The sequence below is a fragment of the Rhineura floridana genome, chromosome 6 (assembly GCF_030035675.1).
Source record: "Rhineura floridana isolate rRhiFlo1 chromosome 6, rRhiFlo1.hap2, whole genome shotgun sequence".
NCBI lineage: Eukaryota > Metazoa > Chordata > Lepidosauria > Squamata > Rhineuridae > Rhineura > Rhineura floridana.
In genome coordinates, this window is record NC_084485.1 from 52,305,774 (window position 1) to 52,322,229 (window position 16,456).

Below are 16,456 nucleotides of genomic sequence, written 5' to 3' on the forward strand. Positions count from 1 at the left end.
ACTGCAGCCTTCCCTTGCTCACCCTTCTCACCCACAAGCCCTTCTTTCCATAGGGTTCCTGTTCCCCTTACCACCATGGGATTTGCTGGCTAGATCAGCTTGGTTTACTCAGAACTGCTTCAAACCACAGACATGTAACGAGGCAGACAGCTGACTCCCCCTCACTGGAGTGATTGTGAGGTCAAGGGAACGATGCAAGCAGGGAAGTGGAGGGGGAGAGAGAGGAGGGAGGGCGACAAGTTTTACTTTGTGTGCTAAGCTGCCAAAATAACCTTGTGTTCATAGCCCCTCTCTGTCTTTGGGATCCTTTGGGGGACATCTCCCTTGTGCTTTGCCAAACCTTTTGTTGCTTCTTGCTTCGGTTTCTCGCAACCAGCCCTCCAGAATTTGGTGTGCTTAAAACAAAATTCCCTCAGCGTTACTACGTTCAGGAGCATCAAAGAGATGATTTAGATCGAGTATAAGCACAAATCACAGCTATTTATGGCCTAGGACCAGGTGTAACTACTGCAAGCCCTTATGAATTTCAGCCCCTTAAAGAAATGTAATGTCACCCCACTCTGAATGCTTTCAGCTGCTGTGGATGATACTTGGCTTTCATCTCCTTTAGCAAGTGTCCAGTGGAGGCAGTAGAGATGAGCTGAAAGTTTATATCATAGTAAAGTGGAGAAAAGAGTTATCTCCTTCTGCGAAGGCACCTGTAGAGCATTGGAACTGTAGACCAGCCAGGGCTGGCATTTTCAACACCCAAGGCAAATTGCTCCCATTCCACCCATTTGTGCCTAATGGGAATCCAGCAGGAAAACACTTCCAAGGTGGTGCGTGGAGATACACACATTGGGATTAGACTCCTAAGAGCAGTTCTAAGACTCTGATATTTGTGTGCAGTCTCTCCAACAGGAGCTGGTTCAATATTGCACCCCATCGTAACATACATTATATTTCAGAAAATAATCGATCCTGCAACCACAAGATTTCTTTCACTTGGACATGAGTTTTGACCTAGCTTAGGCATAATGCCCAAAGAGTGTTGGTTGTATTCCATGTATTTATTTATTTCATTAGATTTCTTACCCGCCCTTTGTCACAATGTCCCAGTGTGCACCACTACAATAAAATATACAATTATACAATAAACAAAACAGTTGCAGCCATAACTTAGAGGTTTTATTACACTCAAGTGGTATATAAATTGTGTTAAATAAATACAGTAAAATCTTGCTATAACACAGCTTGCTGAACTGCGGATTCGGATATACCGTGGATATGAAGATGTCCCCCAAGTAAAATACTGTTTACAGAACATGGCTTTCATTGTGACATGGAAGCCCTATAATGCAGGAGTGTCCCTTGTTCCCTGACCCTCGCATTATAGCAAGGTTCTACTGTAAAATAAAACAAGAAAAGTGTAAAAACTGTTAAAAAACAATTCCACATATAAAATTAGTTAAAAATAGTGCCAGTACAGATGCAGACTGACATAAAGGTTTCCACTTAAAAGGCTTATTGAAAGAATAAGATCCTCAATAGGTACCAAAAAGACAATAGAGAAGATACCTGTCTAATATGTAATAGGAGGGAATTCCAATGGTAGGTGCCACCACACTAAAGGCCCGATTTCTATATCGTACAGAACAGATCTCCTGATAAGATGGCATCTTCAGGAGGCCCTGTCCTGCAGAGTGCAGTGATCAATTAGGTATGTAAGTGATGAGATTATCTTTCAAGTGTCCTGGTCCCAATACCAGCACCTTGAACTTAGTTCAAGATGTTTTCTACATTTCTTCACCAGGGAGTTACACTGAGAGTTACATATTCTTTCCTCTCCAATAATAATTACACATCCTCCCCCCCCCAATAATGAATAGTCCTTTTTTTGCCTTGTCATCAACAGCCTATATTTGTCTACAGTGTGCTTTGGCACTCCTTCCTTCTTTCTCTTGGATGCTGACTAGATCGTCCTTTCTGATCATTATTTTTCTTCTCTCAAACATTCTCTAGCTAGTTCCCTGCCATCTGCCTATTACCGAGGTAGTCAGCAGCAGAATGAATAATGTTCCAATGTGGTCCTCCAGGTGTCATAGAGAGAAGGATCATTATGCCTACCAATTAATGGCTTCCTTTGCTGTTTGAAACAATGACCTCGCTCACTTCAGCCCTTTCTCTCTCAGGAGGAAATACTGTGTAAGTCTTTGGCTTGTCTGGAAAGCCAGCTGACCACAGATGCTCCCTGTAAAGCAAGCATAATAATTACAATGAAATGCCAAGTTAGACAGCAACGAATAATTTTGTTATGATAGTAGAGACCAGATGAACTGTTGGAAATTCTAACCTTTTAGAAAATCTGGAAATGGCTGCAGTCCTGCTCCATTCAAATCAATGGTAATATTGCCGTTGAATTCAATAGGAGGAACACTGCCCTCTGGCACTACAACAGTCCTCTAATAAGGCAGGTTCACCTTTGTTTGCTCATGTATTTTCTTTTTTGAGTTAGTGTGTAAATTGTGTGGACTTACCAGTGTGAGAGAATGACAGAAAAAGGTTCACATTGTATGGTACAGATGGCCTATTAACCTTTGGCCTGCTTTTATATAGAAAACATACCATCATACTTCTCAGTTCCTAGACCTCACAATTGATGCTGCTGCCTTGTGAAATCAGAGGTGCTTAACCTTGAAACAGAGGCATGACCCAGAGCATCAAAACTTCCACTTGACAATGCTATTTTACAGATAATATGTCAAAACAATAAATTAGCCTGTAGCATGTTTGAATTAAAGCAGTGTTTATGCTTATATGATTTTATGATAGAAAAGGAAATCTACCCTCTCTCCCCACCCACCTACATCAAACCAGTGCCATAGCTGTTAACAGTATTCTACAGCCACCAGAAAATATAATGGCACTGGAATCTACAAATCAAACTGCTTTATTGTTCTTATTATTTTGTTAATCACTCTACAAGGATTTATATTGAAGGGTGGTATATAAATCTCTGAATTAAATAAATGCTTTGGTCAGTCTTAGTTGAAATTTTTAAATCTGAATTAGTTTGGATGTGTTTTGATGACATGGCAAGAATCAGCAGCATGCTAGTATATGTATCCCTTCTTCTCTACCCCTGGCATGCACAACAAAGCACAAGCCTTGGTTTACTGTGACATCCAAATCAGTGCTTGTAATTTGTTCCTCTCCAAACAAACCATATTCTGAAGCCAAGGATTGTGTTTGGCTTCTCAATCATAGTTTGTTTGGAGAGAACTATGACTGCCGGTGTGGACATTACAGTTGCTCATGTATGGGGAGGTGCTCAGCAGGAGCATTTTGGTAGCATACAGTAGCATGCTGCTTGTTCATGATAAGTCATAGTTAATGACTTATTGTGCTGTCTGGATGCGGTCATTCTTTAATATCCATTAGGACCCCCGTAGTACTCACATGGGACTGGATAAATAAATGGATGGGATTCTTCATCTTTTTTCATTGTATGCCCCTAGGGGAAAGAGGAGATCCATACTAGTGATTGTTAGTATGAAGGTAACTGCATGAAGTAAAAGGGTACAATAATGATGATTGCAGTTGTGGTGCCAGTTCCATGCAGACAGTGATGTGTAGTGAAGGTGGGCAAGGGTAGGAATCAACACACTGGGAAAAACCAGACACCTGACACTCTTGTTATTAAGATTGTTCAAGAATTGTAAAACAACTGTCACACACACTGGCAATTTTGAATGAAATACTGAGGGGATGCTTGGACCTATGGTAAGGAAGTGGCAGCAGACACCTTTTTTTCTCACCTTGGCCAAGGGAAACTATCCCATCTCCTGTGCAGTGAAGGGAGGCTCTTTCCACTTAAAAGAATCTGTGCGGGGGAAATCCTTCCAACAGACCTTCCAAGGAAGAGGTAGATGAGAAGGACACTGTTATCTCCAGGTCTGATTTTCATGCTTCTCTGTCTGCAGCTTATTCTTTCCCTTGCTTTCTGATCTCTTTTCCCCTTCCCCAAACCTGGTCTTGACATTTGTGACAATCAAACATTTAACAATAACAAAAAAATCAGCTCTGTAGAAACTCAATCTAGGCAAGGAAATAGGAGGAATTGGGGCTTGTTTCCAGAGTCAATGAAGGAAGAGAATGAGACAACAAAGGAGTGGCTTCTCATCCCTCCATTCATGCAAGTGAGCTACATCATAGGCAAGCTACTAAAGTCCTATTGCTTTTTAGATGCTTTTAAGTCTCAAGCTTCTCAGCTTGAGGGTGTCTTAATAGGAAAGACCAGAGCATGGACAAGTAGTAGAACATAATATTATGGTGGTTGACAGCATGGCATGCCAGGAAAAAAAACTCTGGAGACCTACAAATGGCATAGGAGAACCTTGCTGGCTATAACAGCTTAAGTACCATGTTAAAACCACTTGTAGCAGGAGACTGCAAGTGCAGGTTATGTTATTGCTGTGTGCTAATAAGTTCCACTAGTGCAAGCATGGCTTATAAAAGTGAGCTGTGATATTTCAGAGATCTGAATATTCCCACTTCCATGAAGTTCACTGGGAATGCAACACCTGGCAGGTTTGTGCCCAGGATTTGTTAAGCCTCTTCCTGTGGTGGCTAGCTGGGCTTTTGAAAAAGAGGACATTGCACTCCTTGTTCTATCCTTTTCTCCCCACTTTTTCATCTTTCTGCTCACCCCTCCTCATCCCTCATCCTGTCTTTCTTTGCTCCAAACAAGCTGAGTTTGCAAACAAGGACTCTCAGAAGCCGGAAGCCTTGTTAGTATTGGTGCTTTTCCCAGTGGGAAGAGGGCCTCCTCCTCCATATGTTCTTGCAGTTGTTGGTGCAGATACAAATAGTGCAGTGTTCAACGGACTGTCCGAGCTGGCTGCCTGACAGTCCTGCTTTTCATCCGGACGGGGAGGGGGATGCATTAGAAGACAGATCATCAAAGAAGATGACTTCTCTCCCTCCAGGAACCAGCACATGCTGCATCACAGCCAAAGTGAAGGCAGACTGACCTTAATGCATTGTGGGACACTTAATTTGTTGCATTTAAAGGGATGAACTGTACTCTTGGACAAGAGGCTAAGGACAGAATATAAAGAAACCAATTGGTTCCACATCGGAAACGGTGTGAGATGGGTGTATTTTATCACCCTATTTGTTTAATCTATATGCAGAACATATTATCACTGGACCAAGATGAAGGAGGTGTGACAATTGGAGGAAGAAATATCAATAATTTAAGATATGCAGACAATACCATACTATTAGCAGAAACCAGTAATGATTTGAAACGAATGCTGATGAAAGTTAAAGAGGAAAGCACAAAAGCAGGACTACAGCTGAACGTCAAAAAGACTAAAGTAATGACAACAGAAGATTTATGTAACTTTAAAGTTGACAATGAGGACATTGAACTTGTCAAGGTTTATCAATACCTTGTCACAGTCATTAACCAAAATGGAGACAATAGTCAAGAAATCAGAAGAAGGCTAGGACTGGGGAGGGCAGCTGTGAGAGAACTAGAAAAGGTCCTCAAATGCAAAGATGTATCACTGAACACTGAAAGTCAGGATCATTCATACCATGGTATTCCCAATCTCTATGTATGGATGTGAAAGTTGCACAGTGAAAAAAGCAGATAAGAGAAAAATCAACTCCTTTGAAATGTGGTGTTGGAGGAGAGCTTTGCACATACCGTGGACTATGAAAAAGACAAATATTTGGTGTTAGAACAAATTAAACCAGAACTATCATTAGAAGCTAAAATGATGAAACTGAGGTTATCCCACTTTGGACACATTATGAGAAGACACGATTCACTAGAAAAGACCATAATGCTGGGAAAAACAGAAGGGAGTAGGAAAAGAGGAAGACCAAACAAGAGATGGATTGATTCCATAAAGGAAACCACAGACCTGAACTTACAAGATCTGAACAGGATGGTTCATGACAGATGCTCTTGGAGGTCGCTGATTCATAGGGTTGCCATAAGTCGTAATCAACTTGAAGGCACATAACAACAACAACAACAACAACAAAGACCATTGCATTACTGTTATGATCATCACCTCCTTATTTATAGGCTGCTGTTTTTAGCATAACTCACACAAGATGGCTTATATATCATAAAAATGCAATAAAAAACCAAGGAGCTAAACAGATTATAAGACAACAGATGCTATTGGAGGCCGCTGATTCATAGGGTCACCATAAGGTGTAATCAACTTGAAAGAACATAACAATCTTGGAAGAGGGCAGGGTTCCAGCTAGCCTGTCATGAACAGCAGCAATTCAGACTGCAACATTTTGTTGCAGGCCCCATTTGTATCTATATATTTACATTTGGCAAAAATTGCTCATTGACTTTAGGATACTAATATTAACGTCTTCCTTTGTGCTAACTTTGCTGTGAGAGTATGTTATTATTTTAAATATTTTTTTAGATGTTTCAAATATGTTTTCTTTTTAGTTGTATTGTTTTAACACTGATTTGAGCTCCTTTGGGAGAAAGGGTAAGACATAAATCTAATAAATCATAATAAATAATAGTATATAACGGCAAGCAGAGGACATGACAACCAGCAAAGCTCCTTTATGACATTCATGGCAGATGTGAATGTGCTAGTAATTTTATAAAGCTGTATCAGGCCCCTCACAGTCCTCTCCCCCCATCACTAAAAAGTATTTTAATAAGGAAGATTTTCCATTATCCTACTTGCCCTTTTCCATTGGATATTCTTTTGAGATAGGACAACCAGAACAGCACACAATATTCCATAGGCACACCATACTTATAATAGATAGCTAATGGGAAATGTTGAATTTTCTTGCCTGTGAACTCTCAGTGGGGGTGAACAAAATCTGATATATCTCTGACTAATAGAGAACATAGCCTAAGGAATCTGTGTTCTTTCTTCCTTACACATCATTTCCATCTCCTCTTTCACATCAGGACACCAAATTCAGAGGTCTTCTATGCCACCGTATTGACTTTCTACAATCTTTCATTTGGGTTACAGAGCTTTGGTAAGCAATCATTGGCTCCTCTGTATACCATTCATTGGCTCCTCTGCACACCATGACATTTCTGAAATGTAAAATAATTATTGCAGTAGGACTGCCATCCACTGATGTTTCCTTGACTATTATCTCCAAACCATCAGCAGTTCTTGATCACTTATATTTTTCTCACTTGTGTGCATTGCTCAATTTAAAGCATGTCACATGTTGTGCAGCTTCCATGTCCTTTTGTTTCAAAGACTCTTCTACTTGTGAGATGTGATTAGATATGAATGAGAGCATACAAATTATTTCATCCCATTGGATCACCCAGTTATCTCTGGAAATGAGCAGCTCATGCATTGTTTGTTGACTAAAAGTCCTATAGAATAGTTGATATACTGTGGCCTCTGACAGACAGAATTGGCACACAGGTGGGGAGGGAGTGTCTTTCCTCCTCTCTCCCAAGCTCCCTTTTGTCATTCAGGAATCTGGCTTTTGTCCCTTCATGCCCCCCCCAAAATGTTGTTTGGACTTGTTAAAATGGCCTAGGTGGCTACTAGTGACCTACTCAAGCAGTGACCTGAAAGAGGCCTTTGCTTATCCTGGTGGAAGGAACTAGGTTACAGTTTTTGCTGGGATGCCCTCTGGGTCCCTCAGTTGCTGGGAAGATGGACCTTGGATGCCACTCCAAGCTAGAGTGCCAGAACAATGCAGTGACCGAGTAGCATTCTTCACTTGAGGTGGCTTGTTGTTGTTATGTGCCTTCAAGTCGATTTTCACACCACCTTCATCTTGGTCCAATCCCTCTTTCCGTATGATATGTTCTGCGTATAGATTAAACAAATAGAGTGATAAAATACACCCCTGTCTCACACCCTTTCCTATGGGGAACCAATCGGTTTCTCCATATTTTGTCCTTACAGTAGCCTCTTGTCCAGAGTATAGGTTGTGCATTAGGACAATCAGATGCTGTGGCACCCCCATTTCTTTCAAAGCATTCCATAGTTTTTCATGATCCACAGTCCTACATGATCTACAAGATCTACAAGTCTGCCTTGGGTGCCCCTGCTAGGAGTCTAGCCTCTTGGTCTAGACTCCTGACGGCATTGCTTTCAGCTTCTTCAACACTCTCAAACCCCCTCACCATGTTAAGGTGTGCATCGTAGAGGGGGTGAGGTGGCTTGACTGACAGCTAAAAAGATAGGCTTTTCCATATGGCTGGCTAGGGCATTGTCAGCAAGATTCTCTTTCATTGCTGAGGCTGGAGGATGTTCTGAACTGCTTCCGGCTTCCTTCCTTCCTGGTTATCCCAAAGAAAGCCACAAGGATAATTGTCAGAGAAGCGCTAGGTTCAAGCTTTGCTGGAAGACACTCCCTCTGCCTGCAGTTTTTCCCTGTCTCTCTTGCGCGCACACACACACACACACACACACACACACGTATCAGTTAGCAAAACCTTCTCATGGGCACTCTCTTCCTTAATGTTAGTTCACCTGTTTGAGGTCTGATCCCTTGCACTGACCAAAGGTTTCGGGTCTTAGCCGTGCAATATTTGAAGAAATGGTAAAGAAGAAAGTTGTCAGTTTCAGGGCTGGGGGCTGGGCAGTAACGAAGCAGCTGGCAGTTAGCTGGGCAATAAATCAGTCAAGGCCAGGCAGATAACGGAGGTCGGCTGGCAGAAGAAAGGCTTGACAAACTAACCAGTAGCAGTGTCCAAGAGCGTTGTCCAGGTAGGGAAGCAGAGTTCAGAAAGGCAGGGGTCCAGTCCGAAGGTCTAGAGGCTAGCAACGGCGTTGCACGTGAGGGGTCACAACCGACGACATAGTCAGCAGTGTGCTGCAGCCATGAACTGCCTTTTATAACAGACTCCCTAAGGCAGGTGCCCGTGATTAGTCTCCCAGCTGCTCAGAGCTGCTTGTTCTTAAATGACCCGACCTCTTCCTTCATTGCTGTGCTACTCGCTGGTGTCTCCTTTCTGCAGGGGGGAGGGGAGCCTCCTGTTCATACCCAGAATCCGATTGGGGGGCTTCAGCCAGGTCCTGGACATTCTCCAGCTGGGGAAGAGCCAGAGTTGTGTCCTGAGGGGTTCCACTAGTTCCTTTTCCTGGATCTGCCAACTCTGCCTCTTCCTCCAAGTCCTCTGAAGGGGCCATGACAAAAGTGGTCTAATGAGTTATTGCTCAAATTTATACCTCCTAAGAGATTTATCTATTTCTTTGTTTTTGAAGATACCCAAGTTGCATTTTTAAAATAAAATAAAATAAAAATGTCTATGACCACGATTATGACGTCAAGACCTTGCAAACTACAAGGGTTAAACAGACCACATGGTAGTCCATGAATGGGGAGGCAACAAAAGCAGTACATACTCAGTATGACCCTCTATTAATATTTCCTGTATAGGCAGCTTGATTCACCAATCTCAGTCCCCTGACCTACAAATCTGGAAATATAAAATCCCTGCCCATATTATGGCCTGTTAGGAATCTTTATGTAACCTAATGCCATTTTAGGGAAAGAGGCTGTGAAAGATGGGAGGGAGCAGAATAGCCCAGTGGAGTCTTAACAACTGTCTGATTTTGTCATTATTCTGATTGAAGGAGTGGGGGATAGGGTTATGCTTTTGTTTGGAAAGGATTTTGCCTTGGGAGTTTCCATCCAGCAACAGCAGAATTTTGGTAAAATTTCAGAGAGTCAGAGCGTGTCCATGTTCTTGTTTAGCTTCTCGCAATTTGGCTGTGACTTGGGTACTGAGTGTTTGTTAATATACTCACTTTGTTTGGCTGTAGAGTGCTAAAGAGCCCTAGAGAGCAACTAAATGTGATCCACTTCTACATCAACCCTCTTCAGTCCTGCCCAACCCCCTCACTTTATATCTCACTGCAATATATGTGCCAACATGACTCGATCTGTTCCTTGTGGATAGGCAATGCAGCAGTTGGGGGGAGTGGCGTAATCATTGATGGGCTTGGATGTTTTTATCTTTAATGGTTTGGGTAGCTTAGATAAAGATTAAGAGGCGAGGCTGTCTCTTGAGATACTGGTTCTCTCCTCCTCCTAGGGCAGGGGTGGGGAACCTTTGCTCTCCCATCATCGATGCCCATTGGGCATACTGGCTGAGGCTGATGGGAGTTGGAAATCCAACAACATCTGGAGGGCCACAGGCGTTTCCACCCTGGTTCTAGGGTGTGAATAATGTAGGTTTTTGCGTGTCTGTTCCATGCACTGTTGTAATCTCCTAGTGAGCCCAGGAATGGGGAGAGAGAATGGGTATTAATGAAAAGAAAAGGGATCAAAAAGGTGGTTTGGTGGGCAGTGGACGAAAAACAGAGCTGTGGTGCTGGCCGGGGAGAACGATAGCAGAGGGTCAGGAAGTTTTAAAGAGTGATGAAGCCCTTATTATTAAGTCCCAGTTTCTGTATAGGATGGAAATGTCAGGGTAAGGAGTTGGGTGGGAGGTGGATTGTTTTCTTTTAGCTTGTACCTTTGCCCACACATGTTTCTGGAAGTTCATCCAATGCTGTTGCAAAACCTTCGTAGCCAGTTCCCCAGTTGCTCCTGAGTTCATTCTGCTTTCATCCTTGGAAGCAAACGTGACGGGGAATGGAGATCTGGAAGAGCTGGCAGCTATAAGTGAAGAAGGAGGGTTTGCTCTCATTCAGACAGATCCATTGAACCTGGCTGGAACTCTTCACAGAAACGTGAATGGCCAACATTGGTGAACAGAGACACCAAGAAGACATTACTCGTGTAGTTACACCATCCATGTAGCTTTTCTTGCTTCTCCACTCTCCCCACACACCTTAGTCAGCTGTATATATGAGTCTAAAATTTGAAGCACATGAACAAATATTAACAGCAGCAACTGGTCTTGTTACAAGTAACAGACCCAGCTTTCCCCGCTGTTTAGATGCCGTGGTGGGAAAGGCTTCACCTGCTGGATTTTTGCCTGTTACACAGCACAGAGCAAGGAGATATAACCTTAATCTTGCATATAAATTTGATGCATTAATTCACCCATTAATAGATAGGCAGGATGATATTCATGAGCTGTGGGGTGCTCTTTCTAACATCATCAGCATGCCATGTTGAGCTCGTCTGGATCGAACTGTAAGTGAGAAACTGCCCATTTTCATAATAGCTTCCCGGGACTAGGACATGATAGTATTTTATACCCTCAGCCAGGGAACCATATTCCCCCATAGTCAATCTTTTGAGAACTGCATGTTGGTGGTGGATGGTGGAGCAGTGGGTGTGATTATTTATTTATTTATTACATTTATATACCACCTTTCCTCCAAGGAACTCAAAGTGGTGTACATGGTTTTCCCCTCTCCATTATATCCTCACAACAACCATGTGAGGTAGGTTAGGAACATTTGAATTGAACTTTTATTCTTTAGTAAAGTAGGCTACATTCCAGGAATACATGAATCATTTCTGTGCATGAGTGTGAGCGTGAACTATCTCCATCCAGACAACCAAGAGTCACAGGTGAAGAACACTTTCTAGCCAGGCAAAAGCACTTCAGGAGGATCTGGAGCAGGCCTGGGGGAGAGTACGTAGCATGAGGAGGAGGGGAGCCTGCATAGAGTCTCAAGTGCCAAATAGAGAGGTCTGGAGGTCATTATCATAACCATAATTAAATTTATTACCCGCCCTTCACCAGCAGGTCCCAGTTTAAATTTCAATATTAAAAACAAATTAGGATGCTGGGACTGTGGCTACCCACTGCTATTTTTTGCTGTTTCCTCTAAAAAGTTGACGATTGTAGCTATTTTGGACTATCTAGAGCAGTGGTTCCCAAACTTTTTTCCCCACAGACCACTTGAAAATTGCTGAGGGTCATGGCAGACCACTTAATGATTTTTCTGCCTGTTGTGGCAATTGTAATTGCCGTGCTAGATGCTGTATGATTTTTTAATTGAACTTTTATTGCTTTTTATTTCTTATATATTGTATTTTATTGTATTCTACAGAATTCAAATTGTAATATAATATAAGAAATAATAAGAAACAATTAAAATACAATTAAAATCAATACAAATATTTTATGCGATGGATGTTCCATCTCCCATCAAATCACAAATCCACAGACATGCCGCAGACTGTGTGAACAAAGCTCAGAGACCACTGATGGTCCGTGGGCCAGAGTTGGAAACCCCTGATATAGAGCTTTCAGCTGGTGGGCTGGAACCCACTACTGGGTCGTGGCCTGATCTAAGGTGAGTTGCAACATCAGCACTGCCACCATGCAAACATATGGTAAAAAATGGGTCTCAAAATGAATGTTTGGGTAAGGTGAGCATGGGTCTGAAAGGGTTGAAGTCTACTGACCTGGAGAACTGCAGTGGCTAAAATTTCTCCTTCTAGAAGAAGGGATGGGAAAGCAAAACCTTAGACTGAAGTTCAGGGGCAAAATGCCCAATGTATTTCAACTCCTGTTTTCTACAGGGGCAAAGTAATCATATACCCTGCTTCCCTGCCTTTTGATACAACATGCTCTAAGAAGACTGCCTCTACAAGACAATGGAATAAGATTACCTAAGATGTTCTTATCCATGAATATGACTACTATTATTATTATGGTTGAAACATGTGGGGCATATTATACATCATAATACTTAAACACACACACAAATCTTTCTGGGCATCAGTTTGAGATTTGACTCTCTGTTGGCTGCTCCTCCTTTCCTTCTGTCTATTCCAGGCCAGTGTTTCTCAGTCATTTTAAACTCTTACTCCCCCTGCCCCGGTTCTAAAAATACTCTTCTTCTCCCCTGCCACACATACACCAGCACTAACCATCTGTTTAATGGTTGAGTACTTGGAGATCATGGTATGTAGTAGGCTGCAGTTAGTGAGTGCAGGCTGCAGTTGGTGGATGGAGTTGAGTCATATGAAAGATGCTTTCAGGAGGTGTGCCCTCCTTAGTCCTTTCTTCTCCCTCCTTCTCTTGTTGTCCCTAGTCCTGCTTACTTGCCCAGCATTGGATTGCATCAGAGTCCGGTGCCTTCCTCCAATTCTGGTCCTTGGAAGCCACCTTATGGGGGGCAATCTAAAACTGCCTCTTGTACAAGGCTTTCTGTGATGGAAGGAAAGTCTTAGTTGTCCCTTGGCTCCTTGTGTTGAGTGACTGGTGTTAACATTGTTCAGGGCAGAGTGAGTAATGAAATAAGAGGTGAATGTGGGCAACCCACTTTGGAGCCCATTGTGTGCGACTGATGAGGAGCAAGGAAATAAAATAGGCTGGGGCTGATACCGTTATGAAGGGTGGAAATCCTGCCCACTTGCCTAGAGAATGAGGGTTGCTCTATCTGGCCAAGCAGGAGCAATCTCGGTAGAGCTAAGAAGAAGGTAAAAGGATGGGGAGGTAAGAGGCCCACCCAGATGCTCTGATATAGTTCTGGTTCAAACTCTTCCGCCTTGCAATCCAGACATTTCACAAATGCCATTAGGCTCTCAAATCTTCTCTCTAGACGTTCTCCATCACAGCAGATGCTAATGGGCAATAATAACCATACTATTCTAAACGAAGCCAATCCCTTCTGCTTTCATTAATAATCTCTCTGGGCTGTACTTCACAGCCTGGGTGCTGGTGATCATTGGCAGTGGCACACAATGCCACAATGTAGGCATTTGGTTATACCTGGATTAGCATCTTGTCAGTCTCCTGCTTCAGCACCTATCCTGGGAAAACACTTCTCTTATTTTCCTATCCCCTTGGCTGGTGCTAGACATGTAAAATATATGCAGGGCTGTTGCCTTCCTCTGGGATGTTGTTCTGCTCCCAGTAGCACCCTCTATGGTACAAAGGAAGAAATTGTGGATATTTAAACCAAACCATCTTCCACTGACTGCTGAATTAGCTGTAACCATAATCTGAGATGTTGACTATAGCTAATCCAGATGAAGTGTGCATGAGAACTCATTTGGGTGTTCATAAGAGAACTGACAGACTAGGGGCTGCTTATTAGAAAACCCAGGCCATTTATCTTTTCTAATTTCTGCATCCAGAATACTGTGTCTGATAAACTAATACATGGCATGGATTCTTGAGAATACTTTTATTAAAAGCAACTTTCTTGTCCTCATGATTATATTGTGTTAAGACATATTCAGGCAGAGTCTACAAAAAGCTCCAATGCTGATGAAGGCACAGCATTCTAATGCTGTGTGTGGCTGCTGTTTCCTGCCAATGGTTCCAGTTACAGCACATTCTGGTTTTGATATTGTCTATCGCTTAACCATGCCTTTCTATTTCTACCATGTTGGTCCTTGCTAAAAATACCCAAGTTCAGGAAAATGTCAGCTATTGGTTAAAAATGCAATCAGTCATGTGCAAAACATTCACTAGCCTGCAACAAACCTTTACAAGTCTCACTCACTTGCACTTACTAGATGGCTTAACACTTTGTCTAGTGAGCTGCTCATTCACTTATTTACTAGCAGCAAGGCTCAAATAAAGCAGGAAAACTGCATAACTATGTAAATTGGGCAAAGTGACAGATGCTGTTGCGTTATAGAATCAAGAGTTTACTTGGTACAGATTCTGGATGAATAACATGGAACGTGAACTACCCTGTATATAATTGACTGGAGGGAGTCCAAATCCTTCCTTAATTGGCTGTAATGTAGTGCTCAGATAGTTTTATTTCTTCTACATTGCAATGCTAAATAAGATTTCTCAGTTGGCAAGCATTATTCCACACAGATCCTTTTTACACAGATCCCAAAGGAAATGCTTAGACACTGGAACTCTTTTCCATCAGACATGGTTCTATCATTATTTGAATCAGTCTGGGCTAGTCTGCAAAGCACCAGATGAGATGAATGAAGCATTTTATTTATTTTTAAAAAACAACTTTCTTCCTCCTTCTCCCGAGCACCTGCTCCTCCCAGACCCTCCACATAGGAAAGAAGCTTCTTCCTGTTCATGGTGTTCCTGAACCCCTATGCCATGTGGGAAGGTTGGCAACCATTCCTCATTCTTGCTATGTCCCTAATTCTCCTTCTGGGATGTCCCAAGGTCAGGATGTTTACGACCAGCATTCTGGCTGTCTTGCCCTTTTCCAGCTGTCTGTTTGGAGATGCAGCTGAGCTGGAAAAAAAACAGTTTCTGCATCTTGAGCACTTTGCAAAATAGTGCTCAGGGTGGTTTTTGGGTGATATTTCCCTCATGTCTTTCAATCTGTGTTTAATGTCTATCAATATAGAACCATTAAGTGGTAGTTCAGTTAACCCATGGTAAACTAGCCTGTTCTTTTGTTTACATCCTATGAACGAGCCTGGCAGCTGAGATTACATTTGTAGTACACACATTGTATGAAAATTAAAGGATCCCTACTTCACTTAAAAGCATGCACTGAAGGTATGGCCAAAAAAAATCCCATCCTTTTACCACACTTTGACCAACATGGTTGTGAGCAAGATGGGTTTATTAGAGTGCTAATGAGCAATGATTCTGTTTCAAACGATCTGTAGCATCATCAAAACCGCCTTGCAGTACTTTTACTGAAGTGTGGCCTATAAATGTTTAATTAATTAATTATTTGATTAAAGCATCTTCTTCTTTGGACTGACTTAATGCCTGAGATTTGGCTGCCACTATGTGAATCTTTAATTGAATTTTAATCTTGTTATGGATAAATTTTATTGCTTTATTTTGTTATATGCGGGATAGGCTGTAAGCCCCCCTCCCATTCAATGTCCCAGCTGCTAATGCTTGCGTTTCCCTCTGTGGACTATTGTGGGATACTTGATTTTTCTTAGCATTATCTCTGTGTCAACTCTTGCTATCCATTGCTACCTCCTATGTGTTTCAGCTGGGATGAGAGTAGTTCCATCAGCAGTGGCCTCAGCGATGCCTCTGACAACCTCAGCTCAGAAGAATTCAATGCCAGCTCCTCACTCAATTCCCTGCCTTCCACCCCCACGGCTTCCCGCAGGAACTCCACCATAGCGGTAGGTAGACCAAGCACTCAAGGTGCCTAGAGAATCTGTCATCTCTTTATGCTGATGTAGCATATTTGGGGCTGGAGGAAGAAACTGCATGAAACCTAGTGCTGGCTTTCTCCTTAAAAGTCTCCTTTGGAGAAAATGAATGCCTTTACCACTAAGTTTCACCTTGTATTATGAAAGAGGAAACCACAGCCCAAGAAGTACTAAATGCTTGCCCCATTTTCTGCCTGTTGATGCAAGAGGGGCCTGTGGCTTTGGAACTGAAGGACTGTTTTTTCTTTCATTTGTAAAGCTGGTGTGGTTGGGGGGTGTGATGAGGGAAGGGCTGTAGCTCTGTGGTAGAAGATATTCTTTGCATGCAGAAGGTTCCAGGTAGCAGGTGATGCAAAATACCTTCACTTGAGACCCTGGAGAAAAGCCACCAATCAGAATAGGCAATACTGGGCTACATAGCCAATAGTCTGGCCTGGTTTAATAGAGCTTCTTATGACCC

At 42.4% G+C, this 16,456-nt stretch overlaps 1 protein-coding gene and 1 long non-coding RNA gene across 10 annotated transcripts in view; one reads left to right on the top strand and one right to left on the bottom strand.

The window, feature by feature from the left end:
- The window catches only part of NAV1 (neuron navigator 1), a 407,211-nt gene that overhangs the window by 351,125 nt on the left and 39,630 nt on the right, over window positions 1-16,456 (top strand). For all 9 annotated transcript variants that reach the window (XM_061631862.1, XM_061631864.1, XM_061631866.1 and 6 more), the window contains one exon: window positions 15,828-15,966. In XM_061631862.1, the coding sequence (XP_061487846.1) occupies window positions 15,828-15,966 (139 nt within the window). The remainder of the gene's footprint in view (window positions 1-15,827; window positions 15,967-16,456) is intronic.
- LOC133387322 (uncharacterized) lies at window positions 1,086-8,810 on the bottom strand. The gene is made up of 4 exons (XR_009763448.1): window positions 8,496-8,810; window positions 3,798-3,890; window positions 3,439-3,493; window positions 1,086-2,230 (listed from the first exon to the last, which is right to left on the bottom strand). It is a non-coding gene; the product is annotated as an uncharacterized LOC133387322 (long non-coding RNA).